Source organism: Aegilops tauschii, chromosome 1, assembly GCF_002575655.3.
Source record: "Aegilops tauschii subsp. strangulata cultivar AL8/78 chromosome 1, Aet v6.0, whole genome shotgun sequence".
In the NCBI taxonomy this organism is placed as follows: Eukaryota; Viridiplantae; Streptophyta; class Magnoliopsida; order Poales; family Poaceae; genus Aegilops; species Aegilops tauschii.
This window is the reverse complement of record NC_053035.3, coordinates 447382704-447406928: the sequence shown is the minus strand read 5'-3', so window position 1 is coordinate 447406928 and position 24225 is coordinate 447382704. Positions and strand designations below refer to the sequence as shown.

The 24225-nt window shown below is 42.4% G+C and overlaps 2 protein-coding genes across 7 annotated transcripts; both read left to right on the top strand.

Annotated features, from left to right (window-relative positions):
• Positions 1–354: 354 nt before the first annotated feature.
• Positions 355–15677, top strand: LOC109749339 (alpha-glucan water dikinase, chloroplastic-like). 3 transcript variants are annotated; one of them, XM_045228840.1, is made up of 28 exons: positions 355–542; positions 651–729; positions 4249–4340; positions 4431–4734; positions 4825–4932; positions 4996–5094; positions 5177–5308; positions 5409–5506; positions 5590–5724; positions 5873–6035; positions 6143–6232; positions 6317–6502; positions 6718–6780; positions 6852–6914; positions 7011–7070; positions 7195–7347; positions 7447–7530; positions 7741–7917; positions 7996–8102; positions 8239–8452; positions 8551–8654; positions 8748–8883; positions 9037–9162; positions 9431–9541; positions 9723–9821; positions 11687–11953; positions 12041–12156; positions 12250–15677. In XM_045228840.1, exons 1-28 carry the CDS (start codon positions 376–378, stop codon positions 12452–12454), a joined length of 3738 nt encoding a protein of 1245 aa, XP_045084775.1. In that variant the 5' UTR covers positions 355–375; the 3' UTR covers positions 12455–15677. The 3 variants fall into 3 exon arrangements, with proteins under 3 accessions (XP_045084775.1, XP_073356698.1, XP_040245792.2); XM_073500597.1 differs by having other exon boundaries at positions 4249–4734; positions 5412–5506; XM_040389858.2 differs by having other exon boundaries at positions 4249–4734.
• A 1236-nt stretch (positions 15678–16913) lies between these two features.
• On the top strand, positions 16914–24225 carry LOC109749338 (mediator of RNA polymerase II transcription subunit 15a-like). Of its 4 annotated transcripts, XM_073500595.1 has the most exons (8): positions 16980–17289; positions 17993–18104; positions 19377–19484; positions 20296–21418; positions 21921–22000; positions 22530–22603; positions 23167–23520; positions 23601–24225. In XM_073500595.1, the coding sequence occupies exons 1-4, from the start codon at positions 17153–17155 to the stop codon at positions 20422–20424; spliced, it is 486 nt and encodes a 161-aa protein (XP_073356696.1). In that variant the 5' UTR covers positions 16980–17152; the 3' UTR covers positions 20425–21418; positions 21921–22000; positions 22530–22603; positions 23167–23520; positions 23601–24225. The 4 variants fall into 4 exon arrangements, with proteins under 4 accessions (XP_045084774.1, XP_073356697.1, XP_073356696.1 ...); XM_073500594.1 differs by lacking the exon at positions 21921–22000; XM_073500596.1 differs by lacking the exons at positions 20296–21418; positions 21921–22000 and having other exon boundaries at positions 16968–17289.

The window sequence follows — 24225 nt, the reverse complement described above, 5'->3', positions numbered from 1 at the left end:
GCAGCGGGGAGATGCGCGCCCGGGTTCCGCGCGCCGGCGGTCGACGGGCCCAGGCCGCAGCGGTGGGCGCCACCCCCGACGCGCTTCGGCGCCGGTCGCCGCCTGCACGCGGCCGTGTCCTCCCGGCACCGCCGGCGTGTGGTCGCCGCCTCCTCCCAGGTAGGCAAGGGCGGCGACCCCTGCATGAAGTTTAACTATACGTGCGATCAAGGGAGTCTCTGTTCTATCCATCTGTTCCTTTTCTTGTACTACTTGATTGATCGTACCGTGTTCTTGTCCCTGCGTGCAGAATGGTGGGAGGTTTGGCCTGGGCTCTAACTCTGAACTCCAGGTGGCGTCACGAAACGATCGTTTGTAGTGCAAGTTAACATATGCATGTGCCCTGATACGCGGACGACGGGTCTGATGCTCGCGTGCATACATGCTTTGCGAATGCAGGTCACCGTGAAGCCCGCGGGCTCGGCGGTGGAGGTCGAGCTGGTGGCGACCAACGCCGGCGGCGCGCTCGCGCTGCACTGGGGCGCCCTGCAGCAGGGGAAAAGGTGCACTGCACCGCACGCACATATGTGTTTCTTACAGTCAACATCTGCTTGCTTGATTAGTTCGTACCATCCTTGCTTACGGGATACTACATGCTCTGGTCGTCGCAGGGAATGGGTGCTGCCGGCCCGGAGGCCGGAGGGGACAAGGGCGGTCGACGACGCCGCCCTCAGGACTCCCTTCAAAAGCGTGCGTTTTTGCCTTTTGCCGTACATTCCTTTTCTTTGTGATTTGGCTTCAATGAAAAGTAAGAGCGGTTTGGAATTTTAGCACCGTATATATCCACGTTTGGAACGCCTTTTGCCGTACATTCCTTCTCCTGTTCTGTTCTTTGAGGTTTGGAATTTTAGCGGTCATAAGAATTGGTTACGTGAGAATTCGTTAAGAGACTCCCATTTGCTTGCCGCATTCAAATGTCAAAAAGTCACGTGGCCGGACAATGTTTTTGTTACTCATTTATTTATTGACGCACTTGTTTTATATTCACTGTGCAACAGTGCAAGACAAAGTAAAAAAAATGATCATGTTGACTTATCCATTGATTTTTTTATGCACACACTCAAACAACCACAAAGATGCACTCACGCAACGCCGATTGAAGACCGGATGGGATATGCGGAGCTTCAAGATTGGCCAAGTCGTCATGGGCGGACCAGAGTTGTGAAGCTTTAAGATTGACGAAATCATCATGAGCGTCTCGCTGTCTATGGAATGCCGTCTCCCATTAAGGAATACTCTGCGTTAATGAGGCATGAAAGTTTTTGTTTGATCCCTCATGGGCTTAATTGGCGTACCACTCTATTGGTTATAATCCAACCATTCATTTTAAGTGGGCTCAAAGGCACTCTCCAAATGTTTGCAACTTGATTGAGAAAAAAACATATAGACAATCAATCAACTAACTCAAAGTCGATTAAATCACAAACGCTACTGCACCTAAATAACTTTACCACAATTTTAGGATTTCCTTTTTTCACATAACCACCACTCTTACTTCTTGGCCTGTCAGATGCCGGGGGGTACAAGCTCCTTTTGGGAAGGATACTTGGAGTCTCATGAGCCATTCTAGCCTATGTGACATGTCCACATGACAGGGTCCAAAATCGCCACACAGACCATTAATTTGATGTAACACAAGGACGGTGGGGCGAATTGGTCGACCCAACTAGTCAGGATCATCCCTTTGCTTCAACTTCTATGTCATGAAACAATGGCAAAGGCGAGGCTGACATATGGCAAGGTTGATTGAGAATGGCACAAGCAAACAGGCTAAGTCTCGTTAACCAGAAGACGAGGAGATGATGTGTGGCACGAAGGACTTTTATGTGAACTGGCCATGCACGCATGGCCGATCTATAGATCATGGCAAACATGGTAACCGCTCCGAGATGCGACAAATGGAGGCCCCTCACCACATACTAATTATGATATTAATCATTACATGGCTAGTTAGTGGTTATTAAGCCAAAGAGATTAATAACTTAGACAAAATAATATGCCCAATTTGTGAAAGTAAGTTTACGCGGCAAGCCAATAATGCTCAAGCAAATCAACATGATATGCGGTAGCTAGTTTAGTTAGGTTGTTAGCATATGATAAATGTCCTACATGTGAGACTATCTTAGCCAAAACAATTCTATTTCAACACAAAATATAAATCACATACATATGTTCCAATAAATTATTTAACCGGATGTAACATGTGAGGCACATTTGATCCTGACAAAATTATAATGCAACGTCAACATGTCAATGATTCGGTGATAAATTACACATAATATTTTTAATATACTCTAGAATTATTTAGTTATGTATACCTAATCATAAACTAGAAAATGCTATTAGGATGTTTTTGAGACCAAACGCTCTGGAGATCTCAACCAAAATATTTATAAGGATACATACAAAAATATATGCAATATGTTCATATGGATATCACAAATTAATCTATGAAAGCATGGCATTTTATTGTATTTTATTATTTTCTCGCATGGGGATGGGGCTTAAATATATTTTTAAGGCATAATGCGTCAAAGATAATACTTTCATTACAAAAACAATCTAACTTTAGCACACTACATGCACATTTTTCATGGATAGACATTACAATTGTAGCACAAGGAAGACTATTGTTAATATTTATCATATGGTTAATTATCATAAGTATTTGATTAAAAAATATTGACTAGTATTCTGATAAATTAAACTCAATTATAAGTAAGTATAAAAGTTTAATACAAATATTTAATTATTAGACTTTTTTCATAAAAACTTTTATTTGCATCGACTCACAAAAATTCAGGGCGGCGATAACTCACACGTGGCAAATAATGATGTAATGGTCAAAGTTATAAATTTTCCTTATTCTAAAATTTATTTTGTTGGAATAGATTTTGTGTGAAATTAAGGAATAAATGTGTATTTATTGGCGGCGTCCCTGTTTATATCAAAATAATTAAAAATTGTAATTTTTTAGTCATAAAAATTGTGTCATTGCATTGTAAATATTATATAATCATTCTATATCGCAACACGTGAAAGTTTAAACTTTTAAAAAATACATATTTGAGCATTCTATTTTGTATATACATGTCAACGAAAATTCCAAATTTTTTATTAAAAAGTGCTTTAATGAAAATTAATGCTATTATTTTCAACCGAGCAATCTAAATTTTTTATTAAATTATTGTTTCATTCCAAAAGTGTATAATTTGGATATTGACAGTTCTCAATTATAACACTTCGTTCTTACATTGTATAAGTATATATTAATAAAAACTATAAAGAAATATATAATGTAGAAGTCTTTTCTTGTCAAATCTAAAATATGATTTTTGCCTTACCAATGTTAACACTTCATAGTATTTTAATAGTCAAAGTTACTCAAGTTTGACTATACACTTTCTTTAGAGTCATGTATTCAGAGGTATTACGACAATAGACATCGTCACAACATCTATCAAACATATACATGACAACTCTAATCATAATTTGTGTATTTAACATTACGTTAGGTAAGAGGTTGCAAAATATTGTAAATACATGACAAAGAGTCAAAGATAGTGCAATTTTTTTATAACAACTATCATATACTCCCTCCGATCCATATTAATTTTCGCTCACTTAGTACAACTTTCTTATACAAAACAAAAGATAAAGTAACTTTGTGGATGGACTCCTAATCCAGTGGCGTCTCATAACCGACGCGAACCCAGGGACGGAGCTCCCATGTAAGCATTGGGGTCAATTGACCCCAATGAAATTAGGTAATCCTTGATTAGTCCTTTACTAGTTTAGTACTAATTACTGTCCATTTAGACAAGATGACCCCACTGTCATAGAGATGACCCCATCAAACATTTTTTCTAGCTTCGTCCCTGCGCGAACCTGGGCTGGAATGTTGTTGTCTCACATTCTCCTTAACTAAAAAGCCCCCCTGCTGGTCTTTTTTTAGTGATAAAGCAACTTTTAGTTATACTACAAATCTTTGATTACATGTTGCTAGCAAGTCATACTTTTGCGCATAGTGGAAGTATACATCGAAATTATGTTGAACAAAGTTCACATGCTCGTGAATCTCTGTGTTAAACAACACTAGGAATGGTATCAATTCTCTCGCAAATTATAAATGTCAATTCTTACAGAGATTATGATCAGCTGATGTTACATCGATTTATTTGCTGATTTATTTTGTCTTCTGAATACCAGTCTGGTTCCAATTCTACACTGAAAATCGAGATTGATGATCCAGCTCTCCAATCAATCGAGTTTGTTCTCGTCGATGAGGCACAGAACAAATGGTCAGTGTGGCATTCAAGATCGTCATCCAGTTTTACATCTTTATCCATGTGTATGATTCCAACAAACCTACTTGCCTCTTCATTGAACAGGTTCAAAAATAACGGCGAGAACTTCCTAATCCATATACGACCAGGCCACCATCAGGGACAACATTCTGCTCCTGCAGCAACAAACCAAAACTTCTCATCTGAAAAGATCACACGCAAAAACAGAGATGTCATGCAGCTCCTCAGTAAACACACATCCAGTTCCACCGACGTAAGTAAGGCAACAGAAGCTACTCCAGATCGGAATCCCACGGTTCTTGATCTCTTCCTGAAGTCATTACAAGAGAACAATGGTTGCCAAGTCCTCTGCAAAAAGGTCTTCAAACTGGGCGAAAAGGAGATCTTGGTTAGTTCAGATAGATATTCTACTAAACCTTAATCTTATGCTTCTAGCCACATATTGCAATGCGGGCTAAACTATTCTCCCTTTTTGAAGGCATCGATGTCAGAAGTACAAGGAAAGTTCAAAGTTCACTTGGCCACAAATCACGCCGAGCCACTTATTCTCCACTGGGCACTAGCAAAGAAGGCTGGAGAGTGGAAGGTAAAATCATCACAAGATTCCAGGCAAGATTAACAACGAGACTAACATGTAAACTTTTTCCAGGCACCTCCTCCAGGCGTAGCACCTGCTGGTTCAACATTGCTTGAACTGGCATGTGAGAGTTCATTCTCTGATGCTGAACTAGATGGTTTGCATTACCAGGTAAACATAAATTCATCATTGCAGTATTTGTTTCCACTTTGTAATGGTGTCTACATTTGATGGAACTTTTTGTCATGCCAAGGTTCTGGAGATAGAGCTTGATGCCGACAGCTATAAGGGGATGCCATTTGTCCTCCGGTCTAATGAAACATGGATAAAGAACAACACCTCTGACTTTTACCTTGATTTTAGCAGAACTGCCAAGACTTCAGAGGTGAGTTTACATTTCAGCTTCGACCATATTTCACTTTCTCCCAAATATTAGGCAAGAGTTCCTTCAAAAGTGCTAACAAAATCTCATACCTGCCATGCAGCAGAAGGATAGTAGTGATGCTGGTAAAGGGACTGCAAAGGCTTTGCTAGAAACAATAGCCGATCTAGAGGGAGAGGCCCAAAAATCTTTTATGCATAGGTAAAATGCTAAATGGTGACTATAGTCTATAGTAACACGGTAGTTCTCTGGTACATCAATAAACTGGTGATATTCCTCTACAGATTCAATATAGCATCCGACCTAGTTGAACAAGCAAAAGATGTGGGACAATTGGGTCTTGCTGGACTACTGGTTTGGATGAGATTCATGGCCACGAGGCAACTTATCTGGAACAAGAATTATAATGTGAAGCCACGGTATGCACTTTGTATCCCTCATTTCATCAACCCTACAAAGAAAAAAAATCATCATAATGAAGTTCAATAGAATGATAATTATAGCATTTCCACCAAACAGAACTCAAGTAGCTTTAATAACGTGTTGCCCCTTCTTACAATTATGCAGTGAGATTAGCCAAGCACAAGATAGGTTCACAGACAATCTTGAAAGTCTCTACAGAACATATCCACAGTACAGGGAGATGCTAAGAATGATATTGGCCGCAGTAGGTCGTGGAGGTCAGGGTGATGTCGGTCAACGTATTCGTGATGAGATTTTGGTAATACAGGTAAGTTTATTCAACTACTTTTATTTGCTGATTTGTTGATGAAAGAGTACACGATACAGGAATAGTAGTTTTTTTGCGGGGGTGTACATCAGTTGTTTTCATTGTAGAGAAACAATAACTGCATGGGTGGAATGATGGAAGAATGGCATCAAAAACTACACAACAATACAAGCCCAGACGATGTGGTGATTTGCCAGGTAAGGCATTCATATTTGGATTCTTAGCACCGTAAGGAATTCAGATTTTACGGTACGTATCTGACTATATCTCACGTTTTGCAGGCACTGATGGACTATATGAACAGTGAGCTTGACATCAAAGTTTATTGGGATACTTTAAACAAAAATGGTATAACAAAGGAAAGATTAGCAAGCTACGACCACCCTATTCACTCAGAGCCAAATTTAACGAGGGAGCAGAAGGAGGGTCTACTACGCGACTTAACAAACTACATGAGAAGCCTCAAGGTCAGCTTCATTGTGAAAGATATGCTAGTATGTAGCACATAATCTTGCTTAGAAACATCAAGATGGCTGGTAACTCCAGACCTTTTGTTTTATAATGTTCTACTCATCTCCATATGGAAGAAAATGCGAACATGATATAGTGATGTATTTATGGAAATGCCATTTTCCTTATCTTTCCTGGACTGCTATGTGTGACTATAATTCTAATATCACAGGCTGTTCACTCCGGTGCTGATCTAGAATCTGCTATAGGAACCTGTACAGGGTACACGTCAGAGGTACCATAATATATCAGCTAAATTAATGAAACCGTGTTCGGATTAGTTATGACAATATTTCCTTGTTACAGAGTCAGGGTTTCATGGTTGGTGTCGAAGTGAATCCTGTAAAGGGATTACCATCTGGATTTTCTGTAAATATGCTTAAACTTCCCTTCTAATACATTATTATTCTATTATCTGTAACATATGAAGGCATGTTTGTGTTGATATTCATCATTTGGGCACAGGAATTGCTTAAGTTTGTCCTTGACCACATTGAGGATAAATCAGTGGAATCACTTGTTGAGGTAACACTGCTGTTTGAAGACTCCTTACGTACATCAAATTTTCAGGCATTCATTTTCCTATTGCACCAGTGCTATTAAACAATACAGACATTATAGTTCAGTAATATTAATTGCTATCTTACAGGGTCTCTTGGAGGCAAGAGCTGCGCTTCGCCCTTTGCTCCTAGGCTCAACGGATCGCTTGAAGGATCTCATATTTTTGGACATTGCTCTTGATTCTACTGTTAGGACAGCAGTTGAAAGGTCATATGAAAATCTGAACAATGCATCACCTCAGGTTAACTAAACATATCTCGCTGTTTCTTCCCATTTACAAAGATAAATGTTTGTTACTTTGGCATGCGTACTGTCTCATAATCATCTCCTTTTCATCCAGAAACTCATGTACTTCATCAGTCTAGTTGTTGAAAATCTTGCGTTGTCCACTGATGACAATGAGGATCTCCTATACTGCTTAAAGGTACAAACTTCCGCACAACCATGATTTTGCTGTGTGTTATTTTGATCTTACACAAGATGAGCAAGGTGCATTCAAAGAAAACAATTATTGATTTGGTGATCAAACAACTTCCTTTTTGCTTGTAAAACCACATGTTGATAGTACAAATGGACAAATATATTTTTTGTGGGTCTTGCTGCACATGACAGTGTTCTTATTTGTTTCTTAAAGGGATGGAACCATGCCCTTGAAATGTCAAACAAATCTGATAATCAGTGGGCATTGTATGCAAAAGCATTTCTAGACAGAACTAGACTTGCACTTGCAACCAAGGGAGAAGAATACCATAATATTCTTCAGCCTTCAGCAGAATACCTTGGTTCGTTACTTGGAATTGAGCAATGGACAGTAAGTGCTTCCATCAATCATACTTTATTTTACTTTATTTTCCTATCTGCATACATGTATTAAATATCATATCTACAGCTTAACATATTTACGGAGGAAATTATCCGTAGTGGATCAGCCGCTTCATTGTCCTTACTCCTCAATCGTCTCGACCCTGTTCTTAGGAACGTTGCAAACCTAGGAAGGTAAGACACATAATTTTATTACTGCCACTATAATATCTATATTAGTCTTGCATTATTGTACCTTTTAAGATGATAGCCTCAAAGTTATATGGAACCTGATCCCAATCTCTAAATAGCATCTTATATATTTTAACAGTTGGCAGATCATAAGCCCAGTTGAAGTAGCGGGGTATGTGGTTGCCGTAGACCAACTGCTCACTGTTCAAGACAAATCTTATGACAAACCCACAGTTTTGGTGGTAAAAGGTGTCAAGGGAGAGGAGGAAATACCTGACGGCGTTGTCGCCGTCCTTACTCCAGATATGCCCGATGTATTGTCCCATGTCTCAGTTCGAGCAAGGAATAGCAAGGTCATCTCTCTTAACAAAACCGTTTGGACGCTAATAATTCTATTTATTACTCTAGTCTACCATATATGCTAGATAATAATCGATTCCTTCCTTTGAAGGTATTGTTTGCCACATGCTTTGACCCAAATATCTTCTCTGAACTTCAACAAAATGAAGGCAAGGTACTTTCACTAAAGCCAGGTTCTGTAGATATAAACTACAGGTAATATTTATTCTTTACATCATAGCCATTCCAAGTCATCGCCGAGAATTTTATTTGATATGCCTAACATCTACCTGTCTGCACATTTAATAGAGAGATTGCAGAGAATGAACTAGTTTCAAGTTCCCCTGATACAGCAGATGGTCAATCAGCACCATCTCTGTCACTAGTGAAGAAGCAATTTGTTGGAAAATATGCAATATCTGCTGACGAATTCTCTGATGAAAAGGTCATTACTCCAATGCCGTTCTGAATTTCTGATCTTACCTATGGATCATGCATCTTTACTTTCTGAAAATGATCATACCACGGAGCATATTCATATTCTATTACAAATAAATTATGCATATTTTGTATTATTCAAGCATATATTTTTTATTAGGTCGGAGCTAAATCTCGGAATATAGCTTACCTCAACGGAAAGGTGCCATCATGGGTCAGTGTCCCAACGTCAGTTGCACTCCCATTTGGAACCTTCGAAACAGTTTTGTCTGATAAGACTAACAAGGTTGGTACCATATCACTAGATTAATATTACTCTCGCAAATGCATCATACTAAGCATCACAGGGCTTCCACTTCTGAAGCAATACTATGCATTTACTGTTTTTCTAAACTATATAGCATGTTTGACGCAACTATTAAAAAAATTCTTGGTGAACTGTCAGATGTTTACTAACCAAAGACCATGTTAAGTTATGGTGTGGTTTTCGAGAACTACTGAACTGGCATAATAATACTCAATGCATTTATGGTTCATTAATTTTCAATTGGCAGGAAGTAGCCGAAAAGGTACAGATCCTAACGGACAAGCTCAATCAAGGAGAATTTGGTGCTCTTAATGAAATCCGAAATGTTCTGCTGAACCTAACAGCTCCTACTGATCTGGTAACAGACTATTCCCTACCTGCAAGGGTTTGTTTGTAACATAATCCTACTTGAACAGTTCTTTTGTAAGCTCCCAAATTCAACTGCAACAGTTTGTTTTTGCAACATAATCCTACTTGTAACAGTTCCTTTGTAAGCTCCCTAATTCAAAATATGAATGATTACACTGATTTATTTTCAGGTGAAGGAGCTCAAGGAGAAGATGCAAGGTTCTGGAATGCCCTGGCCTGGAGATGAAGGTGAACAGCGTTGGGAACAAGCATGGATGGCAATCAAAAAGGTGACATAGCTGATACTAGAATCCATTATAGACAATATTCACAAATTACCGAAAAAGGCTTTCGCCCCGCTTTATATATAAAGCACCAACCAACAAGCATCCAGTACAAACACACGCCACGCCACCGCAACACACGCACACACCCAGGGCGGGATACAAAGGCACTGAGCGTAGCAACACCATCCCTAGCACTACCACACAAAGATGAAGCTACATATGACGAACCATGCACTCCAAGGCGGCGCCTTCAAGAAGGGAACGACACCGGCGCGCCGCCACCGCCCGATCCAAGGATCGGAGTTTCCCCCGGAGCCACATGACGGGGAATGATAGCCGCGACGACGCCTTCAAGAAGGGAACGATCTTCGCCGCCGCCGGTCCGTCCGAAGATAGAACAGGTTTTCACCTCGGCCAACACTCACCACCACCGAACGCCACACCCCGGCAACCACGCCGCCCACACGGCCATGGAGACCGGGCAGCACCAAGGCACGGGCTCTGCCCACGAGCACCGCGCTACCACCACCAGGGCCGCCGCCCCAGCATCCAAGACCTCGACACCACCTCACCCGAGACCCGTCGCACCCCAACGAAAGAGACGAGCGGAAAGGTCCCACCTTTCGCCCTCCTGGGCGACCCCCAGCGTTGAGACCCAATAGGTCGGCCAAAACTGGCATCCACCGACCCGTCCTGCAGCCCCGAGCGCGAGACAAGCTCGGTCCTGCTGCATCGAGAGGGGGACGAGGTCAGTCCTGCTGCACCGTGCGCGAGACAAGCTCGGTCCTGCTGCATCGGGCGCGAGACGAGCTCGGTCCTGCAGCACCGGGGCGCGAGACGAGCGGTGGACCGCAGCTGGGAGAGGACCAGCCCATTGATGGGAGTAACGCCCGGGCGACGAGGAGATGGGGTGAAGGCCGAAACGGCCCGACCGCAGACGAGCCGACGCCGGAGAAGCCGGCCGCTGCCGCGAACAGATCCGTCGAGCTACCGTGGAGCCGCCACGACACCGGGAGGCCATCACCGAGACCTTCCCACGCCGCCGCCCACGGCCGGAGCAGCGGCCACGCCCGGCCGCTGTCCAACCCGCGCCGCCTGCCGGAACACTCGCATCAGATCCGGCCGGCACGCCCCCACCTCCACCAGCACCAGCCCGCCTCTGACCCCGACCGAGAGGAGAAGGAGGCCGAGCCATGGCCCGAAGAGAAGGGGTCCACCGGGACCCGCCCGCTGCAGCCCGTGGTCTGATCTGGACCACCGTCGCCACCAGGCGTGCCGCCCCCGGAGCCCCGCCCGCCGCAAGGCAACAGCAGCAGGCGGCTCCTCAGCCTCGCCGGAGCAGCAGCCCGCCAAGGCAGAGCGCCCTCCGGCCCACGCTGCCGCAGCCCGAGCCGGCCGCCAAGGGGATCTGGACCGACAGGAGCCGACCCCGCCATCTCCGCCTCGCCAGCCGCCCATCCATCCGCGCAGCCACCGCCGCTCCACCTGCAGGCCGCGCCACCAGCACGGCCGCCCGGGTCGCCGCCACGCCGCCCCGCGCGAGCGACGCGCTCCTGCCAAGCTGTCGCGTCCGCTCCGCGAGCAACAGGGGAGGGGGGCTAGAAGACCCCGCCACCGCCGACGCCGACCAGGCTTCGCCCGGCGGCGCCCTCCGGCGGCGGCGAGGAGGAGAGGAGGTGAGGAAGAGGGCTGGTCCAGCGGCGGCTAGGGTTCGCCCTGCCGCCCGCGGGAGCGGCTCGGGCGAGACAAAAGAGCCCACGATTCTTTCAGATCTATCCAAGCCGTTCAGTCTGGTTTTCCACCTTCAGGCATCAATTTCATATTCACAAATTAGCGAGACTGAAAAATCCCGTCTTGCATACTGTCAGGTGTGGGCCTCAAAATGGAATGAAAGAGCATACTTCAGCACCCGGAAAGTGAAGCTTGATCATGCCAACCTTTGCATGTCGGTTCTTGTGCAAGAAGTTGTGGGTGCAGACTACGCTTTCGTGATACATACTACCAACCCATCATCTGGAGAGTCTTCAGAAATATACGCTGAAGTTGTTAAAGGGCTTGGGGAGACCCTTGTGGGAGCCTATCCTGGTCGTGCAATGAGCTTCGTCTGCAAGAAGGATAATCTTGACTCTCCCAAGGTAAACCAATATTACTAGCAATTATTATTTTCTCTGTACTGTCCCTGAGTGAAGTTGTTATATGAGTTTACTAAAATTTTGTTTTAGGTATTGGGATATCCAAGCAAGCCAATTGGCCTCTTCATAAAGAAGTCGGTCATCTTCCGTTCTGACTCAAATGGTGAGGACTTGGAAGGCTATGCTGGGGCTGGACTCTATGACAGGTGACTGAAAATCTTTCATGATACGCGATTGTACATTTTAAATTCTTCTTTTCTATGGGAGTCGCAGGTAATCATTTGCTGTTCTTTCTGTAGTGTGCCTATGGACAAGGAAGAAGAAGTTGTTCTTGATTACACAAATGATCCCCTCATTACAGATTGCAGTTTCCGTAATTCAATACTCTCAAACATTGCACGTGCTGGTCATGCTATTGAGGAGCTCTATGGGTCTCCACAGGATATTGAAGGAGTGGTGAGGGATGGAAAGATCTACGTTGTGCAGACACGGCCACAAATGTGATTTACTGTTTACAGAAGTACGGTATAGAATATGCATGACAGCCCGTGCATCTTATAGAGTTCCCCAATTGTGCAATGTACTAAAACATGCACATACATTTTTGGTGTTGGTATACGATGGCAAGTTAGAGAATAATAAAAGGAGGGTGTGATTTATCCCCAAGCATATAGAACTACAGAGTAATAAGAGTGCACTACGAAGAAACCTATCCATATAAGAAGTTCCAAAGATCTCTGACAGAAAAGAATGCAGCCTGCAAATGAAGATTAGAAGTGCTATTGCTTGAAAGAGAAGCACTGCTCTTGGGATGACTGAGATAAACAGGTCAAATCTATTTCTACTCATTTGAGGCCATTACAAGAAACAAAGGTAACTGAGTTGTAACAAGGTAATTGGTAATGGCTGGCAGTTATTGGCTACTGCAGATAAGTTCCACAAAGTCCTCTGATTCCTCGACCGGTGGATTATGGTCCATGGTCATAGGGTTTCTGCTAGTATGGTGGAGATGCAACTGTGAGGCAGGTTTAATGTAGATGGCCTCAGGTTTTCTTTCTTTTTGTGTAAGTTGATCGGTTTGAATGCTTGTCATTGTGTTTAATAATAAATAAAATGTTTGCATCAATTGATGCAGAGACCGGGGGTTTAATTCTCTTGGACACCTGTCCTTCTAATTCTTCAACACCAGAGCTTCCCACCTAAATGTTTTCACATAATTGCTTTAGTTCAGGTGATAATGTGCGCGAATCATCACCTCGACATCCCAGGGTCGAGACAAAATATATTTTACACTAAAAGTTTCTGAATTCAAAATTCGTTTGGAAGTTTCGAGAGAAAAATACCGAAATTTTAAGATTTTCCGGAAACTGGTTCTCTTGTTCCCTCGCGAAAAAAAAGCAAAATTGAGAAAAACAAAACTTGTTCAAACACGTGCCTAGATCGAAGTCATCCTTTTGCATGGGAAAAAAACTCAATAGATCTCAACAGTATCCCCGGAGATTGGATCGACTGCAGAAATAGCCTTCATCGCAAAGGCGACACCTTTCCCCCAACTTATCTGCAACATAGTGGAGATGCAACCGTGAGGCAGGTCCAATGTGGATGGCCCCGGGTTTTTTTTTCTTTGTAAGTTGACCGGTTTGAATGCTTGTCATTGTTTTAATAATAAATAATATGTGTGCATCAATCGATGCAGAGACTGGGGGTTTTCCTCCTTTTTGGAAAAAAAAAAAAAACTCTTGGCTGTCTCTCCTTCTAATTCTTCATCACCACAGTTTCGCACCTAAATGGCGTGCCTAGATCGAAGTCATCCTTTGCATGAGTAAAAACCTCAATCCTTCTCAACAGTATCCCTGGAGATTAGATCGGCTGCAGAAATGGCCTTCATCATCAGGGCGAGACATTGTCCCCAACTCTTCGTCATCGTCACCCATGTTCTCTAATAACCTATTGTCGAAGCCCACTAACACGACTTCTCCTCAATCCAATATGCCCCCATCTGTGATATTCAGGTGGCTTCTCATCAAGGGCAATCTCAATACCAAGGCTAAATTGTACTGCAGAAACATCTCTCAGTGCCACTTCTTGAAAATTTGGAATGCCCACAACGCCAAAGTGTTCAGGAATGTGGATTGCATGGACTATGTTGTCTGCACCCTAACCGCACTGTTTGGACTTGTATGTTTAAAGAACGTAGTGACAAGACCGTCGCTATGTCTTGGAAGCAATACCTGTCCTCACATGCTTAGTGAGAAGGTCACATGCTTCATGCTTGTGTGCCCCTATACAACTTTCGCTCTGGTTAATGTATTCAGGTGGTCTGGTGCCTATTTACCAAATGCATAAGCTTTTAGCATGAATCACATGGATAGACACAACATTAGTCATTACTGACTCAAATTAAATTCAACAGATATGATCCATTATCAATTAAAAAACACCATAAAATTGCGACAACAATGACAACAGGAGACATAGTGCTCTCACCTGATTCCTGAAACAAGTGGACAGAAGATGAGAGAGCATCCTGGCAAGAAAACGTTCCTTTTCATGACCCACCACTCAAGGTAATTCCTTTCAGGGTGAGAAGACAAGGCAACTCCATGTCTCACTCTGCACCTTCATAGTGCCTGCAGTCTGCAGATCAGCGGCAGACACTGTATTATGGTCAAGCGTAAAGTTCTTCTTGGTACACATCAGAACTTAAGCCGCTATACATTTTCGGCACCTTGCCCATGTATTGTCGAAAGAAGTCCCTCGCTGGGGTCCTGTGAGCACCATCAGAAGCAGGGAGCATTACGTCGAACACCTTGCGGCCATGGCGTCCACACGGGAGCCCGCAGGTGCCCCGACCGGTACACACGACGAGTGCCGACTACCGGAAAGCGTGAGCCGGAAAACACACAGCGCCGCACCGCCGCCCTCCCTCCTCCTCCGGTGCTCCCGGCCTCCCCGGCCGCCGCCGGTCTACTCTCCAGAAGTCTACTGCAGGCCCGGGCTGATGGGGCGTCCATTCTTTTCCTCCCTGTACCGGGCCTTCAGTTTGGCCCAGTATCAAGGTAACGCGAGAACGAACCGATGTCGGATACATTAGTACCACACCGCTTACGAACAGGGACCCGAACCGATTTATAAGCTGGTTTGTAGGCTTTGTGTTCACCGTTCAGCATGGATGGTGAGCTATCTCAAAAACAATGAACAATCAATAATTGTGATTTCATCATGGCTTTGCTCATTCAAGGGTGAGCTTTTTTTTTCTATGTCCGTCTAAAACTAACTTTTTTATGTCCAGACTAAAATGATACATTTGACTTTTTTCTTAATTCATTGCGGATAGAAGTTTTTTTCCCCTGCTTTGATTTCTTATTTCACTATTCTGGGGTATCAGAAAGAATATATCTTCTACTCCCTCCGTTTCTAAATGTAAGTCTTTGGAGAAATTCCACTATGAACCACATACGGATGAATATAGATGCACTTTAGTGTGTAGATTCATTCATTTTGCTCCGTATCTAGTCCATGGTGGAATCTTTACAAAGACTTATATTTAGGAACGGAGGGAGTATAACACTATGCTTCCTATTTTTAAAGAGCACACATTTAATTGAGGTCTTCAATTGAAATTGAGTCATTCAATTTTGACTGAGACAATAATTTCTCAAAGCTGTCTCGTTCAATTCTTTTATACTATACACTATGCTTCCCAATTTTAAGTCCAAAAAAACAATTAAGGTCTTCAACTTAGAATTAGATCAGTCGATTTTGACCGGGTCGACGATTCTCAAAGAGCTCTCCCATTTAATTCTTCTAATTTACTATGTTCGCTGACTTTGAAGCTCTTTCATTAAATTGAGGTATTTAATTTTGAATTTGGTTACGATTTTGACCATGCCAACAACCCTTCATAACTTCTTAACGATACATGCGTTGCACGCCCACGCTTACAAGTTCCTTTAAAAATTGCCATGCAACAACAAAAGAGAATTGACATGTTATAGACAATCATTTGCTATGGTATAGTAGAGAAAATTTTCTTACATGTCCAATAAATTGTCATGCTACAACAGGACAAAGTTGTCATTATGTGTTCAGAATTTCAGTAATTGCCATGCTACATCATAGATGAATGTCATGCTGATGTCATGCTACACATGGATTGTTTAGGGAGGATAGGCGGGAGCAAACGTTTGTGTCGTTCACTCCAAAGGGTGGATCGAAGCGAGTGGTGTACACACAAAGATTGCCACATGTCATACTTTGAGATTCGTGCGTTGAATCAGGCGTACCATAAAGAAGTTCACTAAAAATCGAAAACCGTTAGTAGGGAACATCGGCTCTATAACATTTTTTGATATTTTTGGTTCCATAACATTTTTTATTTTTTACGCCATAAGCTATTTTTTGGATGGTTAGGAGGACAATGATCTACCCACACACCCAGGGTTCAAGTCCTAGACTTGACAACAATGGTCGTATTTTTCTGAATTTATTTCAGGTCTTTCGGCGATGTGCTTTCAATGAGAAGAGAGTTCCTTCGACTACGAAGGCATCTGTGACGACTTAGTTAATTTCAAAATGATAAGTCGTTAATCTTAATGATGCGCGGTCTCAGTCTCTCGCAGGTGCTCGTACGGGTAGGTGTGTCGTGCGTGCGTTCGTAGAGGTGAGTGTATATGTGTATGTATGAGCGTCTGCGTGTAAAAAAAAAGCTAACTTTTCTTTAGCATCTAGGTTATGTCGGTATTACAGATTCAGTAAAGAGTGTGAACCAATCTGTGGTTAGATGGTTAGGAGGACAATGTTATCCCCAGTTCATCAGGTTTTAAGTTATAGACTTACATTGGTGCTCGTATTATTCCTGCATTTATTTCAGTCTTTCGACGGTGTTCGTTCAGTGGGAGGAAACATTTCCGTCGATTGCTATGCCAGTTCAGTCTTTCGAAAATGCTCATAGGGGTAGGGTGGGCTGAGGTTTATTTTGAAACAGTGTATGCTTGTGTATATCATCACTTTGATTGTAGTGTGTTAATTTTTTTTTTTAAGAAAAGAGATACGAGACCGCGGCGGTCAAGTTAACCACCCCACTGGGCGCGCAGCCGTGGAGACCACCTCCATCCAATGGCGGAGGCAGAAGCGGACGCGGGCGGCTCTCCCTCCCCTCGTGACCTAACCAGTATACACGAGGAATAGCCGATACGAACCATGGACGCCGACTCGCGGCCGACCCAAGGGTCGGACCCCGCCGCCGCCGCCGCCGCCGCTGACCCGCCCTCCACCGGAGCAGGCGATTGGCGCGCCCATCTCCAGCCTGAGGCGCGCAGCAGGATCGTCGAGAGGATGTATGTATGCAGGGACTCACCCTACTTGGGTTTGATATTGTTTGATATGTTTTCCCCTTCCTCTAATAGCTTTTTCGGTTTCCCACATAGAAAAAGAGAGGAATTTCCGCCAGTTTTTCCATCGATCCGTCTGATGTAGTATATACTTGCTTTGATCCATAGCGGCAGCAACAGACTCGTCCGTCGTCGATCTAGCTGCTCCCAGTTTCTGCGCCTCCTTTTGATTCCTTCCTAGTCAAAACTCAAAACCTCCCCTGATTTGCATCCAGCTTAATGAGTACGTACTTCGTTAACTCTGAACAATCTAACACAAGTTTATTCACCAAGAGCTGCAGGTTTGTCATGTCTCGTCGTTTGATCACCCAGGGTAAACCATTCAGTTCAGGGATGCAGTTTTTTCTGAAACTAGAGCCCCTCGTATGCTTCCTTCCCAAGGATGATATCATGCACACGATCATAAGTCATGACTCCTCCTCCTTGGTCCTTTTTTTGACAGAGGGCGCTTTTATCTCCTTGGTCCTTAGCAAAACGAAAATTTCACATTCCTTGTAGGAATGGATGGAGTATATGATTGAGAATTGGAGATCTATCCTTGGCTGCTCTGCCTACTCGTTCCACTTTACATCTCAGATTTGCTCGCAACAGTTTAAAAGCAATGCATCCCCCAACTTATTCACATTTTGCATTATATATATGCGTGTAGGATGGAGACTCTGAAGACGCATCTGCCAGTATCTGAGCCAGAGGGACTGAACGAACTTCAAAAAATCGCCGTGCGATTTGAACAGAATATCTATACTGAAGCAACCAATCAGGTAATTTAACCTACCTTCGGAGCAGAGCACAGATTTTTTACTATTTTGCTCCCTAGCTGCAAAAGTTTTCTTTACCTTTAGAAAAAGAGATTTTCTTCACCTGCAACATATCCTATTTTTTCTCATGCTTGGGAACTAACGCAATTTTCTGTGCCGCCGGGAATTGAACAGGGGCCATGGTCCATGGGTGTGCTAACGTCCAGTTATTTTAGTATTTTCGCACTTAGTATACATACAAAATCTAAGTTTAATCTACTATGCTAGCTAAATACCTGTGCGTTGCTATGGTATGAAACAATATTTGAATAACGGTGGCGTGTGACCGATTGTCCTCGGCTGTGGTGGCGTTGACTTTGTTGTGACGATGTTGGTGACTAATTATTCTGGGTGCATGCGAAGCGGTAGATTATATATGGGCTGTTCTGGAAAGAATATATACTATTAGGGGACATATGGTTGGCAAATATTCCTAATACTAATTATCTACATGCCTAATTAACCGCCTGACTATAATTAGCTAATTGCATTAATGGCTTGGTTTTCATATTGATTTGGCACAAAAAATCCCTATTTATATGGACCTAATTAATTGCACACGTAATTAATTGTCTGGCTAATTAGTACATTAATGGCTTCAGTTTCAAATTGATTCGGCCCTCGGTTTCCAAATTGTTTTTGCATTAATGACTGCATGTGAAACGGCGACGTAGCAACCCCCTTTAATAGTATAGATTTCTAATGTTATGTTACATAAACGATAGACCAAAACACTGATCATGATCTTGGTTATCTTGAGTGTCTTCAGTTAGTTGCTCTTCTAATTCATGTTTCTATGACATCTGTCCATCCATCAGAATCTGTTATAGATGAAATAAAACTATCTCTGTTAAAACGATAGTACTACCCCAAGTCCATGGGATGGATACACAATGGTATACAAATACAATCATTTATCCCAGACTACAAATCAAACAATACCTTAATACCTCCTTCACTTGGTTGAACGGTCTTCAGTATGGTAAAAAAAAACTCCAATGCATTTATTTGGTTGCGGTGTGCCATCTCATTATTTCCATTTTGAATTTCTTCCGTCTGACTTATTTGTGGCCAACCTAGGAGCAGTCTGCTCTTCATCATTTTGCCTAACTCAGTTCTAGTGAATATTTGTTTATTTGATAAAGTTGGGGCACACTGTCACTATTTTGATCTGGATTTTCTGTTCATATCGCTAATTTGGCCTAGAACTTTACATCATTTTTTTGTATTACTCAGTCTGATTATTTCTGGAAGATTTCTCTGAAAATGCTCCCTATGGAGTCGAAGACACAACAGGCTCCTGGAAATGCTCATGTGATTCCAAATCAAAACAACTCCGACAAGGTACCATATACAGTAAACTGATTGTTGCACAATTTATCATCCTCTCTTGGATGTCAATTTACACTCATGAAATGATTATATCATATGGTAGATTAAGGGCCAGTTCTTTCGGTGGCTTATACTCCCCAGCTTTTCCCATTAGCCGGCTTATGGGAGAAGCTTGGGATGAGGCGGCTTATTTTGTAAGCTGCAAAAGAACAGTGCCTAAATGTAACTTAGTTTTATGTTGGGGTTAGTTTGCAATGCTGCGACCATTAAGTTACAGTAACATTGGACCATCTTTAACTCTTTGTAGAATTATGTTCTTTCTCTCCTTGCTACTACTCAAATGTGATCTGCCTCTGAGCTTTCCACAAGATGTATTTTGTTCACAAGATACTTTCTTGAAAAACATATGCTACCTTTTCTAAAACAGCTCCTCTACTTCCTCCACAAGGCAGTAATCAAGCACAGACATCAGCAATTTCCTTCCGAATATTCAATTGACCGATTAATTTCTTATAACGTACTCTATTTTTCTTTGCCAAATAAGCCAGCATATGTCGACGTTTTCCCGAAAGTCTCGCAGACCTCTTTCTGATGATTTTTTTTGTGTAATTCTAAATGTGAAGCAAGTCTCCGTATCTTATTGGCGAAACTGAATACTTGAAATTCAACAGAACCCCTGTTTTCTTCCTTAACCATAAATCCCCCCAAAAATTACCTCCTTTCTTTTGCTCATGTATTATTCTGATTAGGAAAAATAAAAAATTATGTCAGTTATTTTGAAGTAACTCTAATCTCATACACACACAAATTTGCAATGTCTCAGCAACAGCCTGGCAGCCAAATACGTCTACATCTGTACAAGCTTCTTCACTCACTAACATCGGACAGAACTTGGCCGGTGTCAACCAAACATCAACGATGCAGAATGTGTCTTTCATGCCACAGAACATAATGAATAATGGCTTGGCGCAAGGCACTTCATAAGATGTTTATGCTGCACAAAGGCAAATGGCAGGAAGGCAACAACAAAAAGAATCTCATCAATTAATTTATCAGCAGCAGCAAATGCTAATGAAGCAGAAATTGCAGCATAATTCACTACTGCAACCGCATATCCAGCAGCAGTGATCTTTGTTGCAGCCAACACAAATGCAATCTTCACAGCAATCCATGATGCAAATGTCATCTGGCCTTCACCCTGGGCAGTCCATCGTTCCACAGACACAGCCAATGGCCATGCAGTCGGCTACTCAGAGTTTTCATCAACATAATCAATTGAGTTCCGTACAACATTCTGTGGAATCATTACTCGAGCAACCTCAAAAATCTGTTGGGAGGCAGCAGAAACAAGCACAAGCCTCCATTCATCAACAGCCGAATATTCTACAACAGCAACAACGACAGTTGATGGGACAGCAGCCAAATTTACAACAAAATCAGCTAATTGGTCAACAGAATGGTGCTGTGGAGATGCAGCAGCAACAGAGGCTACCAGTTCAGTTAAATAATCTTTTGAATGTCCAACAAACACAACAGATGTTGAACCAGCAGTATGTGTCTTTGCATGAGCCACAACAATCCGGCTCTCAGGCAAACATGTCGACTCTACAGCAGTAGCAACAAAGTCAACAGCAGCAGCAGCTTCTTGGAACTGTGCCTAATGTGTCAAACATGCAGCAGGTGCATATGCTACAAACAAAAGCTCAGCAACCACAACCACAACAGCAGGCTCAGCAACCTCCAATGGGTTTGATGCAACCTCAGTCTCAACACAACCAACTCCGACAGTCACAACAACATCTTATGTCGCAGTTCCAGTCTCAGCCTAACCAACTACAACATCAATTAGGGATGCAGCCACAATCCTCCATGCCGCAAAGAAATCAAACTTCTGGAGGCATGCTCTTGCCACAATAACATGGATCAACAAGAAGTTTCTTCTAGTAGTAAGTTCTCACATATACTTTCTTTGTGGATCCATCGTATGCTCTTATTGTTCTCGTCTTCTTTTTCTCCATGTTCTTATATCTTATTGATCTGGCCTCTCATTATTTTCACTATCTTCCTGTTGTGGCCTTACATTCCTTGTGCAGTTTAAACTGGCTTATTGATCTGGCCTTTCATTATTTTCGCCTACTTACATAGAATTTTTTTGGGGGAAATGTGTGTTGTCCATCAGGAGCCCAACACCCTTTATTCTCGTGCTAACAGTTACGTTGGACTATAATACAAGGTCCTTACTAGACTACAACCTGGATTCTTGGATCCTAACTCTTATTGAACTCTTAGGGCACTCCCGCTGCATTGTATCTTGTGTTGTATCATATTCATTAAATATGTGTTTAGATACAACTCTTCATATGGCTTATATCTTAGTATTGTATCTAATGGAGCTCCATTTAGTATGTTCTGTGAGAGAAAAATAATAATTATTTCCTCACTGACTAGGCTTCCCCAACGGTATTTGGACCTTGCCTAGGTGGCATGTTTCAGATACAACCAGCATCACTGCACTGGGTTTGCCCTAAGTACGACTCATACTGAAATTAATGTTTGTGCTACATGAACTAGCTTTAAATCTTTTTGAAACTTCTTCGAAGATGACAACCGGATTCATAATTCAGATGCAATTATACGTTTTTTGACAAGTGAAATGCGCCACAGGTCCTAGAACTATCGAGGGGTGTAAAGTTAGTCCTAAAACTTCAAAACAGCATTTCACTCTTCATTTGCCTGACTACGGTGGTTAGTGATGGAATTATATATTGCGTTGTTCAGTGACCCAGTACTATGTAATCATCATGTTGACTAAACGAACCTTACTGATCTCCGTGATTTCTCTTCAGCACATTGGGATTTCTTATTTTCTGGAAAAGTGCTACTGTGTAGTAATCATGATGACTAAGCTGACCATATTGATCTTCTGGGATTGTTTGATTTGGTTCACAACTTTTCCAATTGACCCTGCATTCCATCCTACAATGTACATGTAGCTGTTTATTTGTTGGATTGTTCATTGTATCGTGATACTCTTCGAGTACCTTGCTTTTTATGCAGCATCCACGGACTCTACTTCTCAAACAGGCCATGCAGGTGCAGATGATTATTGGAAAGAGGAGATATATCTAATGGTAAGACATGACACTGATATCATCCTTTTTGACACTCCCTTCCTTGGAACTTCCTAAAATTCGTAGACAGTAGCCCCTATAACAAAGAGGTTAAGATTGCCCTGATCTAGATTGTTCGAAGATGAAACAACACGCCATATGTTGGATGTTGGGGCCTTTTATCACTTCATGTTGCCCATCTCCTTTTCCTTTTGGTGTGTATACCAACAAATTCCTCTTCGGGAGTTTCATACAGCAAGCGTGTAGATGCACTACAGTCTGGTAGTCGTCTTGTAAGATATATATTATTTGTATACGGAATTCAGTATGGAGCATACAACCATATAGAGTATCCAGATGTAGTAAAGCCTCAAGGCAGTTAGCAATTTTTATTTTATTTAATGGGCATCATAGTTTCTTATTTTGTTTTAGATTTGTATGCTTCTAAAAGCTACTTGAAATATCTTGCCAGTGCCATATTCGCTGACTTAATGACAAACCATGGTCTACTAGCTGTTCTGTTTTCATCTCTATATAGCTTCTGCACCAAATTTATGCGTGTATGTGGTCTTTGTTGTTGACAGATTAAGATGTTGAAGGACCAATACTTCGCAGAAATCAGTATGATAGAATGAAGAGCTTTAAAATAATATTAGGCCGTGTATTACAAATGCTGCAAATTAGCAAGAGTGGTATCCAGCCTGACATGAGGGACAAAGTTCCTCAATACGAGAAACATATTATCACTGCCTTGAATTTACAAAGGAAGCCAGCGCAGCCCCAAATACATCAATAGTTCCAGCAGAGCCACCTGCAGGACAAGCTCCTAATTCTTGCATTTCGTGGTGGCAACAGCCTTCCCAAAATTTGCGGCAGCATGATAGTCATACTAATATCAAGTGCAGCAGAAAGGCCTCTGGTTTTCTTAATTAAAAGCAGTAAGTATCTTGCGAACTTTGTGTTTATTGTCTTCTGTTATTTTTTGTGCTTAATCAGTGTTGTTCTGAATGTATTGTAGAACTTGACTATTTTCAAATTGAGCCAAACTGGTCTGAAGCATACTGGCATAAAAAATGAGGGCCAATAATGGGAATTCGATTGTAGGAGTTAGATATATATCATGCTCTTTTGGAGGAGACCCAGGGGATAAATCAACAACTCATACACAGAGCTCCATGTATGTGAGGACGATTTCGCTGCTACTTCTGAAGGAGCTGTCATCAAATGCACATTTACTGCTGTGGCTGTTAGTTGGAGCTTCAAGTCCATGCTCGCATCTTGCAAAGATGGCAAGTTTTTGAAAGCGCTTGCGCACATGTTGTGGACCGATCTCTTGGAGAGAGGCATATCAGGGTACTGGCAAACTGAGTTCTTCGTCGGTTTGGTCACTAGTCCGACCTTTAAAACTTTTTTTGTTTTGCTGGTGGTGGATGGTAGATGAGGGGAAGACTTTCTGTGGGGCGATTTGCTCGGTACCCTGTCCGGTGCCGAGATGAATGTCAGTGATTCTCGCTAGATCCATCAGCTGCGGTAATCATGTCGTTATCTACCGATATCCTACAGTTATCTCACAGCTGTAGTTACCCAGTGATAGTCACATGGTTGGTTGGATGAATAAGTTCTAGTTTTGGAATTGATAACTA

What these genes read in the sequence shown, in the direction of transcription:
- LOC109749338 (XM_073500594.1), top strand. Translation starts at nt 17,153, where the DNA reads ATGGACGCCGACTCGCGGCCGACCCAAGGGTCGGACCCCGCCGCCGCC. An exon ending in ATACTGAAGCAACCAATCAG is followed by an intron (nt 18,105 to 19,376) that starts GTAATTTAACCT and finishes TGTATTACTCAG; the next exon opens with TCTGATTATTTCTGGAAGAT. An exon ending in ATCAAAACAACTCCGACAAG is followed by an intron (nt 19,485 to 20,295) that starts GTACCATATACA and finishes GCAATGTCTCAG; the next exon opens with CAACAGCCTGGCAGCCAAAT.
- LOC109749339 (XM_040389858.2), top strand. Translation starts at nt 376, where the DNA reads ATGTGCCCTGATACGCGGACGACGGGTCTGATGCTCGCGTGCATACAT. An exon ending in GTACAGGGTACACGTCAGAG is followed by an intron (nt 6,781 to 6,851) that starts GTACCATAATAT and finishes TCCTTGTTACAG; the next exon opens with AGTCAGGGTTTCATGGTTGG. An exon ending in TTCGAGCAAGGAATAGCAAG is followed by an intron (nt 8,453 to 8,550) that starts GTCATCTCTCTT and finishes CTTCCTTTGAAG; the next exon opens with GTATTGTTTGCCACATGCTT.